At 36.3% G+C, this 16,527-nt stretch overlaps 2 protein-coding genes across 2 annotated transcripts in view; both read right to left on the bottom strand.

The window, feature by feature from the left end:
- Window positions 1-6,178, bottom strand: part of kif26ba (kinesin family member 26Ba) — a 211,619-nt gene extending 205,441 nt beyond the window's left edge. Inside the window, exons 1-2 of the mRNA XM_087289703.1 lie at window positions 5,763-6,178; window positions 5,160-5,549 (exon numbers count right to left, since the gene is read on the bottom strand). Of these exons, the coding sequence (XP_087145829.1) occupies window positions 5,160-5,549; window positions 5,763-5,819 (447 nt within the window). The 5' untranslated portion in view covers window positions 5,820-6,178. The remainder of the gene's footprint in view (window positions 1-5,159; window positions 5,550-5,762) is intronic.
- Window positions 6,179-8,314: 2,136 nt separating this feature from the next.
- drc8 (dynein regulatory complex subunit 8) lies at window positions 8,315-12,759 on the bottom strand. Its single transcript, NM_001327908.1, has 7 exons — window positions 12,722-12,759; window positions 12,327-12,411; window positions 12,124-12,196; window positions 11,955-12,034; window positions 9,926-9,968; window positions 9,715-9,781; window positions 8,315-8,525 (listed from the first exon to the last, which is right to left on the bottom strand). The coding sequence occupies exons 1-7, from the start codon at window positions 12,741-12,743 to the stop codon at window positions 8,407-8,409; spliced, it is 489 nt and encodes a 162-aa protein (NP_001314837.1). The 5' UTR covers window positions 12,744-12,759; the 3' UTR covers window positions 8,315-8,406.
- Between the last annotated feature and the right edge of the window lie 3,768 nt (window positions 12,760-16,527).

Below are 16,527 nucleotides of genomic sequence, written 5' to 3'. Positions count from 1 at the left end.
TTTCAAACACAAACTAAAGTCAATCAAATATCAACGTAACCTGACGTAGATATTGGACGTCAAAATAATGGCGTCCTTAGATGCTGGCTAGACATTGAAATTTGGCCACCTGACGTCATGACCAAAATCTAACCTTATGTTAACGTCTTACGATGTTGTGTGCCTGCTGGGCAGGTTTGTTGATCATTTAAAACATTAAAAGGGTGTAAAAATAGCCAAAAAACACTGAAATCAAAGCTCTGCAAAGCTTTAAACTTTAATACAGAAGAAGGTGAACTATTTAAAACGATTTTGAATCTATACTTTTGAATTATATAAAAACAGATCAACGTGATTTGATTTGACAAATAGTTTTTCGCCATTGGTTTATACTGCATCTCCTCCCTTTTTACTTATTATTATTTTATTGACTTATTTATTATATACTGTGTGTTTATTGCTTAGTTTGACGTTGTTCTGTATTATTAACCTTTAAAAAAAGAAAAGAAAAAATATATCATTTGAAAAAATAAGCTGTAATCCAACATCACATCTCCGCCTCTGCATAAAAATAAACCCTTTTATCAATTTATTCCTACAAAAAGACCACAACTATTACTTCTGCCTGTGAAACCATCAGTTATAATACATAAAAATCAACCATTCACCAACCACTGGACTGTGTTGTCAAGAATCCAAGCAGTTTTAACCTATAAATAGCTTTGACTTAGACAGACAGTCAACAATCCTCCATTGTCGTAAGCAGCTATCAAGTCAAAATCTTTAAAGCCGCACTATATTATTCACATTCATTTCTAGCGAGAAGCAATCTGTGCTCCCTAAATGAGCGCACCAAATCCTGCAGGGACAACGCATGTTCGGTCCTCCCATCACTGAGCTGTATTCATATCTGCCCCAGTGACACCATTATTCCCCGGCGTCGAGACAAAGCCAGCAGCCGGACAGGAGGGAGTGCCATTTACAGTAAGAGAGTGGCTGCTGAATTGAGCCGACGTCAGCGTCCTCCTTTCAAGCCGGTAGTGAAAAAGCGACCTCTTTATATGATAATGCCTTGCTCACCTGAGAGGCATAAATAGAGCATTAAACGTGAAATATGTATGAAGCTCACGCCCATAACGTGTTGCTGCCGTGGCAACAGTGCTGTGTTGGAAATGGAAGGAGTGTGTGTGTGAATAGGAATGAATTGAAGATGTTCAGTAGGTGTAATCTAAAGACGAACCCCCAGGGGACGTTCACAACAACTTCTGCGGGGCTCTACAGATCATAGGTGGAACATGAAAAGTTGCTTGGAATTTGATGCAGATGTTCATCAGCAAATCTTGCAGTAACAAAACTGCAATGGATAGATGATGCATCCATTTATTTTGTATATAAGCTAAGTGGAGGTAAAAAGAAGTCTAATTCAAATGGCTACTAAGAGTGCATTTATTTGATCAAAAATAGAGCAAATACAAAAAAAGTCAAACAATATTGCCGTTTAAATTATTGTTTTGTTTTTTTAATACTGTTTAATTATATGATATTAAAGCTGGGCAACACGGTGGCTCAGTGGTTAGCACTGTCGCCTCACAGCAAGAAGGTCGCTTGTTCAAGTCCTGAATGCAGACCTGGTACAGTGCAATCTGTGCTGCATCCAATGTTTTTTAATGCGCTCACCTAACCCCACCCCTAACCCTACCTATCACAGTGACATCACTCATTCCATTCATTGAGTGCATTGTGTCTAACATTGCATCGCTGAGTGATGCAATCTCAGCTTGCATCATAAAGGCTGCATCTAGATACTATTGGGGTCAGTTGGCATTTCTGTGTGGAGTTTGCATGTTCTCTCTGTGTCCAGGTGCTCCGGTTTTCCCCACAGTTCAAAGACATGCGCTATAGGAGGATTAAACTAAATTGGTCGTAGTGTATGTATGTGAATAAGTGTGTATAAGTGTTTCCCAGTACAGGATTGCAGCTGGAAGAGCATCCCCTGTTTAAAACATATGCTGGATAAGTTGGCGGTTCATACCGCAGTGGTGACCCCTGATTAATAAAGGGACTAAGCTAAAAAGAAAGTGAATGAAAGAATTAATTAATTAATTAATTAATTATATGATATTAAAGCTGTATTTTCAGGATTATTATTCTAGCCTTCTGAGCCACGTGATCTTTCAGAAATCATTCTAGTTTGCTGATTTGCTGCTCGCTAAACATTTCTTAATTATTATTAATCTTGAAAACTCTTAAGCTGCTTCACATTTCGTTAAAACTGTGTCATTTGTAGGTGGGGTAAGTTATTTTTAAAATATTTGTTATTATTATTTAATTGTAATATTACAAAAAAAAATATTGGCTTAAAATGCTGTTTATTTTCCTCATAGATTACTGAAAAATGTATAACAGCATCTACATAAATAATAAGCAACAAAACACTTATAAAAATAAATATCCTCATTAATAATTCAGCAAAATAATACCTGAGCTCTACATTAAACAATAACAATAATTTATAAAAGTTCATGTGGCACTAAAGACTGAAGTAATTGCTATAGAAAAACAGCTTTGGTATTAAAGGAGTTAAAATATATATATATAGGGTGGCCATGTATATACACCTTAATCAAATGGGAATAGTTGGTGATATTATTGTCCTGTTTGTGGCACATGTGAGGGGACGTGTAAATAACTCAAGAAAGAATAGTTACGTTAAAACCAAGCACACCATTATTGTTCTTGTGAAATTCCCAATAAGATTGATTTGTCACATGACCCTCTTCCTATTGCAAAAACAAAAGTTGCATCCAAAATGGCGACTTAACCCATCTTGAAAAGTTTGCCATCTCACATATACCAATGTCCCACAAACAGGACGTTAATGTCATCAACCATTCTCATTTAATTAAGATGTATCCATATAAATGGCCCACCCTGTACACACACAATTCACCTATACCACGTCTTTGTTTGCACTGTGGGGAAAACCAGAGAACCTGCAGGAAACCCACATGAACATGGGGAGAATATGCAAACTCCACACAGAAATGCCAAATAGCCATCAATAGTGATCTCTAAATACAGCAAGATGTTACTTTTGAATTATTGTAATTATGTTAATAAACACAGGTTAAGACAGCAACATGGACACTATACATGATGAGGAGATGTAAATGCAGATGTGATGTTTGGGACTATTGAGAAACCTTTTTTTTGGAAAGGATAAATGGCTAGAACCAGCGACCTTCTTGCTCTGAGGTGATCGTGCAACCCATTGTGCCACCATGACACCCATATATATATATATATACAACTGTTTTAAATGTATTTGGATCAAATAAATGAGTGACCTTAAGAGACTTCTATTTTTTTAATCCTAAGTATTTAAAAGCTTTGTGAAAGTGACATCATCTAAATTTACATATTTACAATTTGCACTATTTACATATTTTTATTCCCAATTAATTTAGGAACTTTGAGTTTCATTCGCTTAAAAGTCAGTGTTCCTCTACACTTTGTTTAGCAAATATAAAAGTCTTACTCACAATGTGCCCAACATGCAATAAAAGGCAGCACATTGCAAGATCTCCACAAGATCCATATACGTCACAATGAAGCTCTACCCTTCACTTCATGTCACAACACTTCTCACTAATCACCATGTGGGTGAAGATCCTGCAGAGAAAAGCCCAAACACTCAAGTCATGTCTTTTTTTAAATCGCCTCTGGCTTAAAGAGAGTGCTCAGGGCCACCCTGCTCTCCGATGATCCCCTCTCCTTCCCATCAGGCCCTCCTCCTGCAGCTCATTTTAATGGGCACCTCCAGGTCACTTGCATCTGGCAGAACTGGCCATAAAATCTGGAGACCAACAGCAGGTCTGAAACACGAACCGCGACCACACCAGATCAATAGTGATCTTTAAATACAGCAAGATGTTGCTTTTGGATTATATGTTAATGAACACAGGTTGAGCACAACAACGTGGACACAATACATGACAGGGAGATGTAAATGCAGATGTGAAGTTTGGGAATACTGAGAAACCTTTTTTGAAAGGATAAATGGTGCAATTATTAAAATGATGAACATAATGGATGCCATATGTTTTTGAAGCATTTCAATGATGGTTGAAATGTTGTAGCTCTTAATACAAGCACCAGTTTCTTATTTAAAACAGAAAAATGGTGAGTGCATATATAAATATATAATAAATGTTAAGCGATCATAAATGAATATATTTGTAATACTGCACTGATACGGAGTCTGTACTGTCATTGTTTGTGACAGCACAGCGCCCCCTGTTCATAATGGATAATTATTGAATTTGACCAGTGCTTTGGTTTCCATGGGCGCAGACAAAACCACTGATCAATAATATAAAAAGGTGGTGTGTCTGCAATTCTTTTCATTCTAGGTGTACACTGCTGGTCTGTTTACACAGCACACAGCTCCTGGTATTACGCTGAAAATAAACCTTGATGCATGAGCACGCGGCGAAACTTGATATTTACGCGCACATGCATCCAATTACGCACTGCATATCTACGTATATTTATATCCTCTTTGCTTATGATTTGAGCTTGTGTGGAATCCATGCCAGGCTCTGTTGTAGAACTAACTTAAGCGCCCCAAGTCAAAACAAAATAACTAATTGTAAAGGATAGTTAATCATAAATGCGCTTTCTCAGCGCTCACGCTCTCCACCAAAGCCACATCATGGTATGACGTGTTTCTTTACACAATCTGGTTCACTTTACAGTCTCCTTGAATCAAAGGGAAGACACTTTTAGTCAGCAATTAATTCACCCCATTTGGCCAGTCTCACCAATGATCTCAGACACGCGGAGGCGCACTGGAATAACAGAGGATCTGCAACATGCTGCAGTGTGTTACAAAGGTTCAGCACTCCACCCCTCGTGTGCAACACTTCTGTGCGCTTTCAATGGAACAGTCCATGGCATTTTCATTCTCTAGTACATTTTATTTATTGAAGTTGCATTGTATTTTGCCATGAAATCCTGTATGTCCAAGTTTAATAAGCCATTAACGCTGCGTATCCAAAATTACGCACCGCAACACTGGAGTTCATTCATCATCTGACTGCATGCATGATGCATTTCAAAAAGCAGGTCAAAACTGATATCGGGATATACTTAAGGGGGTCAGATATATGTCAGCTTACCTTGCTAGAGTAGGGTCCGGGAATGAGTAGTTTTAACGCCTGCCTCTTCAGCTCCACCAGCCGAGCATTGCAGTTCTCACACCAGATCCCCCGGTCAGAGCCAGGTGAGCTCCCGCTACCCGAGGCTGGAGAACCGGTGCCGAATCCTGGAGATCCTCCTAAGGAACCCGGCGATCCGGTGCTGATTCCAGGGGATACAGTAACAGGTGAGCCGGAGAAAGAGCCTGGGGATGATATTCCTGATCCGGGAGAAGGGGTTCCAGAGGACCCGGGCATAGACCCGGCACCTTCAGGCACCGGGCGGCTGGCACTCCGGGACTCCTCATAAGCCTTTCGGTACCAGGTTTCAGGAGAAAATGATGCTGATTTTGTAGGGGATGAATCGGTCGTCTATAGAGAAAATAAATAGTAATTTTATTGCATGGGATGCATGTGAAAATAAGTGCGCAACATGGTTCAATAAACCGCATTATGCACTTGACATTGACAATAGTTTGTTGTTTTAGTTATTCCACACTTAAAGGTAATCAGCACATGATATTCATATACCCTACCAATATATGACTTCTACAAATAATAATAATAATAATAATGCAATCTTACCCCATGCTTTCTACTCCTGGTCCCAGATCTGTCTTTATTTCCTGTTAGAGAGGTCATGATAAAGCCAAACGAAAAGGGATTGAAAAAATGTTACATCCACAACAAAAAGATCCAAAAAATCTGTCTCAGGTCAGTTCAGTAGCCCCTCTAAAGTCCACTCTCAGCGACTAGTACCATGCTGAAATTTATCCATCTTCCACAGTGGCATTTGCAGAACAAACTGTTGTCCAATCTGAAAATGTTCAGCAGGATAAATCCAGTCCTTACTTATGCTCTCTGAAATGCTGGATCCATGCGCAGCGCTTTAGATTTTACAGCATCCCAGCACAGACGCATTTTTCTATTCATATGGAGTTGTGTGAGGCACAGGCTGACAGTAGATCAGGCTCTGCTGATCTGATCTCTGCGCTGCTCTCACTCCAGAGGAGCGCACACATCTGTCTCTGGGTGAAACGGCCACGCCTCCTCAGCAGCCCGCAGCCAATTAAATGCCTGGGGTCTGCTGACTGACATGTGGGAGAGCGTTGTTTCCCACACGGTAAAATAAATGATATCTAAAACGACCGATTTGAGGTCAAAATTCATTATAGAAAGTCAATTTCAGTTCAATAAAGCCTTGTATTGAAAACTAAGAAATTATATAAATAATTCATCAATTATTAGCGTTAAAATAAAAACAATACAGTATAAAAAATAAACCAATTATAGTACAAAAATATGCAACATATTTTTTTTATAAAAAAATAGTGGTGAACTTAATGAATGCTTTTGCTAAGCCAATTGATGATTAAAAAATAATATACTATTATATAATATAATATGAACTAAAATATTAAAATGTAAGCCAAATAAATTATTGTAAAAATCTTCTTAATATTTTTTAAACAACCTAGTATTACTGAATTTAAAAAAAAAAAAGTGTCAAGCTACACAGCAAAGATGCAATTTGAGATGTTGAAATACTGAAGAAGAAGAAAAAAACATTTGTACTTAGCAGTATCTGTCAGTGTTACTTAAGTGACCACATGTTGTTTTGCACAGGAATTAATTAACTTGCCAGAATTTAGTTGTTATGCATGTGTAGTAGGAATATGAAGGGACATTTAAGCATGGGTAAATAGCACCACTTACTGCTCACACATGCTCACACCACAGCTTTATAAAAGAGACTAACAATTATAATTAACTTAAAAAAAATAATTTAATATATAACATATTTTTTTAAAGCAAATGCATTTTTTTATTGTACAACATAAAATAAAATACATTTACAAATGTAGTTTAATGAATGTTTTAATTAAATTAATGTTTTTATCATTTATTATTTCATTTTCCTACAGCTTAGTCCCTTATAGAAATTCATTTAAGTTCAATACAGCCATATATAAAAAAATGATCAATTATATCAGTAATTCATCGATTAATAATGTATAGCAAAACATTTTACAGCACTAAAAATAAAACAATTACAGTGCAAAAATATTTAACATACATTTTTTATTAAATAATTTGGTAAAATTAATTCTTTTGTTAAGTCAATTGATGTAAAAATAAACAACAACAACAACATAATGATATCAGAATATTAAAAGGTGAGCCAAATCAACTATTGCAAAATATTCGTAATATTTTTTAAACAGCATAGTGATATTGAATAAGTTAAAAGTGTCAAGCTATACACAGCAAAGATGCAAATTGAGATGTTGAAATATTGAAGAAGAAAAAAACATTTGCATTTAGCAATAATTGTCATTGTTTCTTAAGTGATCACACGTTGTTTTGCACAGGAATGTGCACAGAATTTAGTTGTTATTTGTGTTTAGTAGGAATTTGAAGGGACATTTAAGCATGGGTAAATAGCACCACCTACTGCTCACACATATAAAACAAAATCTCTGAACTCGCAATACAAAGCTTCTTAAGAGCTTCACTAACAATTATAAATAACTTGAATATCTAATTGAATATATAATATAATTTTGTTTTAAAGCAAATGCATTTCATTGTTGTACAAGATAAAATAAAACACATTTACAACTGTAGTTTAATGAATGATTTAATTACTGTTTTATCTTTATAAATAAAAAAGTGCTTTGATTTGCCTCCAATATAATTTAATTTTTTTACTTGCTGAACTAACTTTTATAATTGCATTCTGTAAGGGCTTCCATAAGTAATGTGCCCCTCTGGTCAGTTCACGGAAGGCAGTTTCTTCTGCCCCACAGAGATGGACGCAGGGGCACAGGTTAATTAGGAAAAAATGAGCTGCGAGAATATGTCACCGCTTCACAAAAACTGTATCAGACTCTGCTAATGAAACGGAAAGAAGAAAGACATCACACACTGACTTCATAATGAGGCTATCAGACACACAGTTGGCCTTAGAAAACCTGCCTCATTAATAGCATGAATGATTAATTATTATCATATGATATACCCTTTCCATCTTTCATATATTCTACTTCAAAAGCTATAAGGTAAAATGCTATAATGTTCAACTATTTGATAGAGAAAGAGTATTTAGGCATTGCAAACCACATAAAGAGACTAAATAAGATGAACAGTAAATTATTTATTATGGTGATTGAGATGATTTTGTTTATAATACATTGTTTGAAACTCCCTAAACTACTTGTTTGTTTGATTATCGGGTGTCATCATAAGTCATCATGCTCACAAAGTCCTTGTAGAAAATGACATTTTTATCAGGATCAACAGCAGCAGACAGCATTTCATCCATCTCTTCCTGTGTGAAGGGCTCTCCTTCAATGCAAAAGGAAGATTTTATTTGATCAACTGAAAGCATCAGCATTAGTGAGCGAAAGCATGGGTTTATTTTGTTATTAAATTGTCTGACAAATCAATTAATCAATCAAACTGTATTTATAAAGCACTTAACCACCAAAGAGCAGACCAATACAGTAAAAAGAGCTCACAAAACAGCACAAGACTCATAAATTATGCTTGAAACAAAGAAAACAAACACAATACTATTTAAAACACTATCTAAAATAGAAAATCAAGTGTCAAAGGGCAAGGAGAAAAGATGGGATTTGAACATAAACAATGAAGTGGCCTGCATAATGTAAAGAGGCAAAGCATTCCATAATCTCCCGGCAGGCACACAACATCATAAAGTGTTTTAATATTAGGTTAGATTAAGGCCATGACGTCAGGTGACCAAATTTCAATGTCTAGTCAGCGTCTAAGAACGTTTTTTTGATGTCCATTAACTGTGTCAAATTATGTAGATATTTGGTTGATTTGAGGTTGTGTTGGAAAGTGACCAAAATCCAACGTTTGATACATGTCACAGAGGTAATGTCCACACAACGCCAAAGGGTAACATAATTATCATTGCTATTTGGTTGATTTTAGGTTGATTTTAAATTGGACCTTGACGCTGGCCTGAAATTGGGTCAACCCGATTTTAATTTCCAAACAAAATCCAACGTCCCCACAACGTTGGGGTACATTGGGGTACAACTTCAATAGGACGTCATGTTGACGTTCTGTGCCTGCAGGGCTGGGTCCAGCCACAGCAAATGTTTAGTCTGCACTGAGCTTACGGTTAGCATTTGGCACTCTAAGAAGCAGCTGATCTGCTGATCTGAGAGAGCGAGAGGGTAATTAAGGGTGAAGCAGGTCTGATATAAAAGGAGGGGCAGACTCATTTATAGATTTAAAAAACAAACAAAGGAGTTTTAAAATGAATTCTGTATTGTACAGGCAGCAAGAGAAGGGAAGATAAAATGAGAGTGATGTGAACAAATTTGCGACTCCCTGTCAAAAGATGTGCTGCACCAACTTCAGGGGAGCCAAAGAAGACCCGCTTATACTCAAATATAAAGAATTATAGTAATCCAGCAAAGACAAAGAGCACTGCACATGTGCAATTACAAAATATTGGAAGAATCTTAAAATCCAGGACAACACTTTGTTATAGTCTCACCTTCTTGTGTTAAGTATTTGGCCAGTTCTGCTGGTTCCAGGTGTCCTTTTTTCTGTTGATCTAAAACCTTTAAGATTAGATTAAAGTACAGTCCATTAAATCAATGCACTGGTCTTAGGTGTCTTGCATAGTGTCTTTGACACTGCTAAAAGTTTCACATGTTAACAAGGTAAATTCACACATTAAAAATTAAAAAACAAAACAGCCTCACCTCAAAAGCCTGTATGAGCAGGTCTTCTGTAATAGGACGAAACCTGCAAGAAAAAAGAAAGAAGCAGAGCTACAATTATCACTAATACTAGGCTTTGTATTAAATTTTATTGTGGGAAAAACTTTAGCAAAGTAAATATTTATTTAATCAAATGTTTATTTTATTTTAGTTTTAAGTTTTTACAGGTACTGCAAATTATGTTAAAACACTTATAGTCATATACTGTACGTCTCAGGGATGGATTTAGTGATTTTGGGGCCCTAAGCTGTTCCAGCCATTAGACCCAAAAGTTCTAAAAGGCACCTTTTGTACTTTAATTTTTTTATTATTATTTTGCTGTTATTTCTTATATCAATCAATCTCCTTTTCTACATTTTATCTTAATGCAAAATAATAATAACATGTAAAGCACCTTATAAAACTTTTTAAATCATTTGTTTTCTTAAGATAAATTCACTATAAATAAACAATTTCGTTTTTTAAAACTAAATCTTTACTGATTTGACAGCTGAACTGGTCCATGATTGAAGGTAGGGGAAAATATGATAGAAAGCAATGTTATATATAATATTTATATGTATAATTTATAATTCTAGGTATTTATTTGGGAGCCCTCAGATTAACTGGGGCCCTGAGCGGCCGATTAACTTGCATATTGTTTAAATCCACCCCCAGCACATCTACATGTAGAGGCAAAACATTTGTCTGCTTTAGACACGACAACACATTTTATTAGTGAGATTTTGGCTCACACAGGCCAAATATAGAAAAAGGGAAATCCAAATATTTCCATTGCTCTCTGGTCATTGATTGCAGAACATTTTAAAAAGCCCTGCTCCCTCAATGTTATCGAAGAGAAGGTAAGCGTTTAATTAATGTTTTCTTATTTATTCATTCTTTTCGGCTAAGTCCCTTTATTTTTTATCGCCACAGCAGAATGAACCGCCAACTTATCCAGGATGTGTTTAATGCAGCGGATGCCCTTCCAGCTGCAACCCAGTGCTGAGAAACATCCACACACACTCATTCACACACATACACTACGGCCAATTTAGTTCATTCAATTCACCTATACCACATGTCTTCGGACTGTGCGGGAAACCGGAGCACTAGGAGGAAACCCACGCCAATACAGGGAAAACATGCAAACTCCACACAAAAATGCCAACTGACCCAGCCAGAGCTTTAAACAATGACCTTCTTGCTGACAGTGCTACCCACTGCGCCACTGTGTCGCCTTGTTTTCTCGTTACATCAATTGTTGATGTATATACGGAACATTTTTTAATAAGTTTGCTTTTATTTGGATGCATGCCATTATGTGCTTGCAATTGGGTGTGTAGGAACTGTGGGAATTATACGATCCGTGCAAGTTGATACCTTGGACATTTTGGCTTCATCTTCTAGCACTATATATCCATGTACAGTTGAAATCAGAATAATTAGCCCTCCTGAACTATTAGCCCCGTTGTAAATGTTTTCCCCAATTTCTGTAACGAAAAGAATTTTTTCAACACATTTCTAAACATAATAGTTATAATAACTCATTTGACACATCAAACTGATTTATTTTATCTTTGCCATGATGATGATTTTCAACATACTAGTATTCAACTTAACGTGACATTTAAAGGCTTAACTACATTAATTAAGGTAATTAGGCAGGTTAGGGTATTTAGGCAAGTCATTGTATAATAATGGTTTGTTTTCTAGATAATCGAAAATAAATATTGCTAAAGGGGGCTAATAATATTGACCTTAAAATGTTTTTTTTTTATTAAAGACCATTATTTTAGCCAAAATAAAACAAATAAGACTTTTGCTAGAAGAAAAAAAAAATCCTTGCTCTGTTGAATATCAATTTAAAAATAACTGAGTAAGAAAAAATTATTTACAGGACAGCTAATAATTTTGAGTTAGACTGTATATAAATATATAGATGCATTTGTGTGATTTATCAGTCTGTGACCTTTTAAAAACATTAAGAATAATCTGGGTTTCATACTGTTTTATTTCATTACAGTCTTACTTGCGCTCCAGCAGGATCTTAGTCATAGTTGGAAGAAACTTCTCATAGCGCACAAATCCAGTGGGTTCTTCTTCTTCTAGCTGTGAATGAAATGACACTTCATAACTATTGATCTACTCAACTTACAAGAGCGATGCATTTTATGACCCGGCAAAACAAAACCACTGACCTCAGAGATGATATCATGCAATTCAGCTTCTGAAGGAAAACAGCCAAGTGAACGAATGATGGTGCCTATTTCCCTTTTACGGTGAAAAATGACAGATAACATTAAAGAAGTCTTCCTTGTTTGTAGAACATGTGCAGAACAAAGCTAACAGACATCAACAAATGGTCTAATATATTTTGAAAAACAGCGTAGTGAAACGTTACCTGACATCAACAGTCTTGTTGGATTCATGGTCAAATACATCAAAGGCATTCCCAATCCTCTTTTGAGTTTCTATTATAATATTTTCTGATAAAAAATACATTAATTAACGTTGTGTTTTTCCGCATTTTTATTTTATTTTGTGTGTGTGTGTTTACAAAGCAATTCAGCTGTAGATGTTCGCTGTCTGTGTGGTCTTTTACTGTTACTTTAACTACTCGACGTTAACAAACAACGTTACTGAAAACTTTTCAAACATCATTGATCTGGTAACAGTCGTAGTAATGGCAACTGTATTTAAAAACACGTCATGCTGAGAATACAAACACCATTAATAAGCATACAGTAAGCCCACAAACGTAAAAAAAGCGTAGCATTTTACGTGTAGCATCTTTACCTGCATTATACTTGTCCGCCATGTCTAAAACCCTGGTTGCTAGGTAACCTGAACACACTCGCCATTCAGACGGAGGGCAGGAAGTGGTTCTTCTACGTAGGAACCGCTTTCAGAAGTTTAAAAAAATGTTTCTGTTTATGCTGTTTATGATTGTTTAAATCGACCAAAATAAGAAATGCCGAACATCTTTTATAGACTAGCAAAAGTTTTTGCTCACAAAAGGGGAAAGTTCAGTACTGACTAAAAAAACAGAAGAAAAGGAAGAATGTAAGGAACATTTTTATACATCCTTTGTACAAGCATGAACGCGATTATTCGTTTGAAAGCACCAATAAAGAGTACATGTCTAAATTACCTATGTGTATAAATATGTCAGTGTTAAATAAAAATCAGAAGCACTTATACAATCCAGGAGAATATATAGGCTAAATAGTACCTGCTATAGTAATAAATAATCACATAGTCCAAACACTAATATTTCAGAGTTGCCAAAATGCGTGAAAGTCACGCAATTGACCGTATTCTCACGCTCTCACGCCACACATCAGTTTTCTCACGCAGTAAAATCATCTCCGTGAAATATTTATTCCGTTATAAAAAAACTCCCTATGATGTATGTAGCCTTGCTGTAGTCAACCTAAAACCTACAGTAGGTTGACACAAAACCAAAACAACACCCATTCTTGTCTTAGGACATTTTATTTGGCAAATGTTAAAATAACAGTAAGTTTATGACATGTTAAATATATAGTATAATTTGCTGGTTTTAAACATACAGCATATTAATAATAATAAATATAGTATAACAATCATAACATAACATCAAATGTTGACTAATGAAGGTACATTTATAACAACTATTTATTTGTTAGACTACTGTATTGTCAAACCATGTTGCATACAAATGCATTCAACAGACCTATATGACAGTGCATTGCTGTAGAGGACAAATAAAACGAGACAGGTGTTTAGAAAGAGTATAGTTTATTTAGTTTGACATGCAAACTTATCTAAACAAAGACACACTTTCAGAAAACAGCCCGAAAACATTATAATGCGCGCGCTCGTGATTATAACCCGCGGTTGTCTTCAACTGTTGTCTTCAATAGTCCTTCTTTGCTCAAAATCTCAGCTGAAAAACAAAGCAAAACATCACAACAGTCAGACACAGAAGAGCATAGAATTACCATGAGGCGACAATCTACAATTTGGGAAACAATAACGCGCTTTTTGAATAAATTAAATAAAAACAAAGCAGCTGCTTTCCATCGCGACAGCAATGACGAGCGATCGCTATCACTTCAAAATGGCGGAATCCGGGTCTGTTGCTCTTGGTCATTGTAAGCTCTTTGCATAAAGTTAAATCATAACAGTTACCATGGTTTCTATTTCAAACTATATAGTAAACTAAAGTTTGAAACTATGGTTTAAAATAGAAGATGAGTGGGCCTCGCTACTCCCACCCACCATAACCCTCGCAGCGAGGTCCCACTACCGGCCCCCCGTGTTTCCCTGAGGGTCCTCGGTGGTTGTTTGCTCCCTGCCTAGGGCTCAAAGGCCGCCTCGCCCCAGGGAGTGCACGAGAAGACCGGGCGCCAGGCCGTGCCAGTATTCACTGGATGTTGCTCGGCGGCACATTTCGAGCAACAAACACGTAATGTTCTTCGCGATATTGCGTTTATGTACGCAAACCGCAAGGAACTACAGCACAGACGGGCCCGGGTGAAGCTTCACGAAGCAGACTTTGTGAGATTGGCGTGGCTCCACTCGTACCGTCGGTATTGAACTCACCTTGGTCAAGTACAAACAGCAACATCGGGCGAACTGACAATGCTGACTGAGAGCACACGAGCTTTATAGAAATCCATATACACATTTTTACAAGGCACGTCACTGTTGTCTCGTTGTCATGGCGAGCGCTGAAGAGGGCTCACCTGATTGGAGCACTCAGACTCCGGAATCTGCGTCATGGCAAGTTGCCGTCTGCTGTGGACAAAAATATATTAAATATATATTTTTACATTTTTGGTGCAGTGTAATATTCTGAGATGCAGTAGAATATGGAGACAGATGAATATAATTGGCTATATGCCGAGCTAATGTTGTTCCCATACTTATAAACTTCCGGTGACCGGTTACTGTGAGTTTTTTCCACTTTATACGGTTCCTTTTACAGCATCCATGTTGTAATGTAATTAAAATACATTCAGTTAAATAAACTTTGGCATTCGTTTAGTTGTTCAAGCGTAAAACGAGACAAAATAACTTTTACTCCCTCTCGGCCGTCAGAATCGGCAGGCTAGCGCAGAAGCTCCATTGAATACACTGGGGTAAAATAGTAATTTAATGCAGTGCTTCTTGTACAATCTGAGACCCACTTTATATCGGACTTCACTCAGCCAGTGGATATCGCTGATTTTTAAAGAAAACCGACCCTAAACGTGCTGATTTTTTTAATTTGGCATACAGTTTGCCGGAAGCGCTTAACCCAGGTTACTGGCAAATTAAAAGTCCTATTAGCATGCTTCAGCATATACCCCAATATCCCAGCCTCTGTCCATCATGGCCTCCCAACCCTCCCCATATCATAATTGACTTTATCACGCTGTCTTCTCTCTCTGTGGTGTGCGGTCTGGTGCAAAATGGCTGCTGTCGCGTCATACAGGTGGATGCTACACTGATGAGGAGATTGCTACCCAATAAATATCAAACTAGCTAAATTTAATAACAATATTTCACCTAAATGCTCATTTTGTACTCAATATGATGAAACACTAAACCATTTATTTTGGGAGTGTACTTACTGTGAAGTGTTTTGGGTTGACTTTTCCAATTTCATAAACAAATTCTTATTTCCAAACTTCTGTATTTCCTCAAAAATTGTATTCTTTGGTTACTCTCTGAGTGTAGATCCTTCTCAGTGTAAATTTATTATTGATTTATTGCTTTATTGCTAAATTTTATATCCATAAATGTGAATTTTCAAAGAAACACCCTTACTTTTTTATTTTCAGAAAGGACTTTGAAATTTATGTGAACTCTTTAAAAGACTCTAACAATTGCACTGGATGTAAAACGCTTTCTTGGTGTAAATCATTTAAACTTGTTTAATTAGCTGGATTTCTATTTATGTAACCCTCTTTGTCTCTTTGTTCATATTATATCTTTGTAATGTTCTTTCTTACATTTAAAAAAAAAGTGGATGAGGAGATTCCCTCTATGTGTAATGCGCTTTGAGTGCCAAGAAAATATATTTCATGTGACCAGAGGAATAAGGCAAGGATGTAGAAGCTTTCCTCAAATTATGTATATTGGCTGCAGAACTATTAGCAATTCTTGTTAAAAATGACAATATTGCAGGCATTCATTTTATGGAACACAATAATTAGTCAACTAGCTGATGATACAACTCTTTTTTTTATTTTGAATATTATATTTTTATTTTGACTTCAAAGCAACACAAAGCAATACAAAAGGCAACAACAATTATAAAGACAGAAAATAAACTCAACAAAAAAAAAGACAGAACAAAAAAAAGGTTTTAAAACAATTATTACATCAGTTCCTCCAATATTATACATGGGTCAACAATGTTACACATATAGCCAGTGGGGTGGGCACAGGCAATATGGTGATCTTGCAGACGATGACAGGGTAATACCTTTAAACTGTTATTCTTGGCATTTGTCAGATAGTTAAAAAGGGTTTCCAGGTGGCTTCGAAGCCAGCAATGTTTTCAGAAAAATTGTGTCTAATTCTCTCTAAATGTAAAGTGGCAGAAAATTCTGAAAGCCAGGATTTAAGGA

Source organism: Danio rerio, chromosome 17 (genome assembly GCF_052040795.2).
Source record: "Danio rerio strain M-AB ecotype USA chromosome 17, GRCz13ab, whole genome shotgun sequence".
In the NCBI taxonomy this organism is placed as follows: domain Eukaryota; kingdom Metazoa; phylum Chordata; class Actinopteri; order Cypriniformes; family Danionidae; genus Danio; species Danio rerio.
Note: the sequence above shows the minus strand (reverse complement) of the source record. Positions and strands in the feature narration are given on the sequence as shown.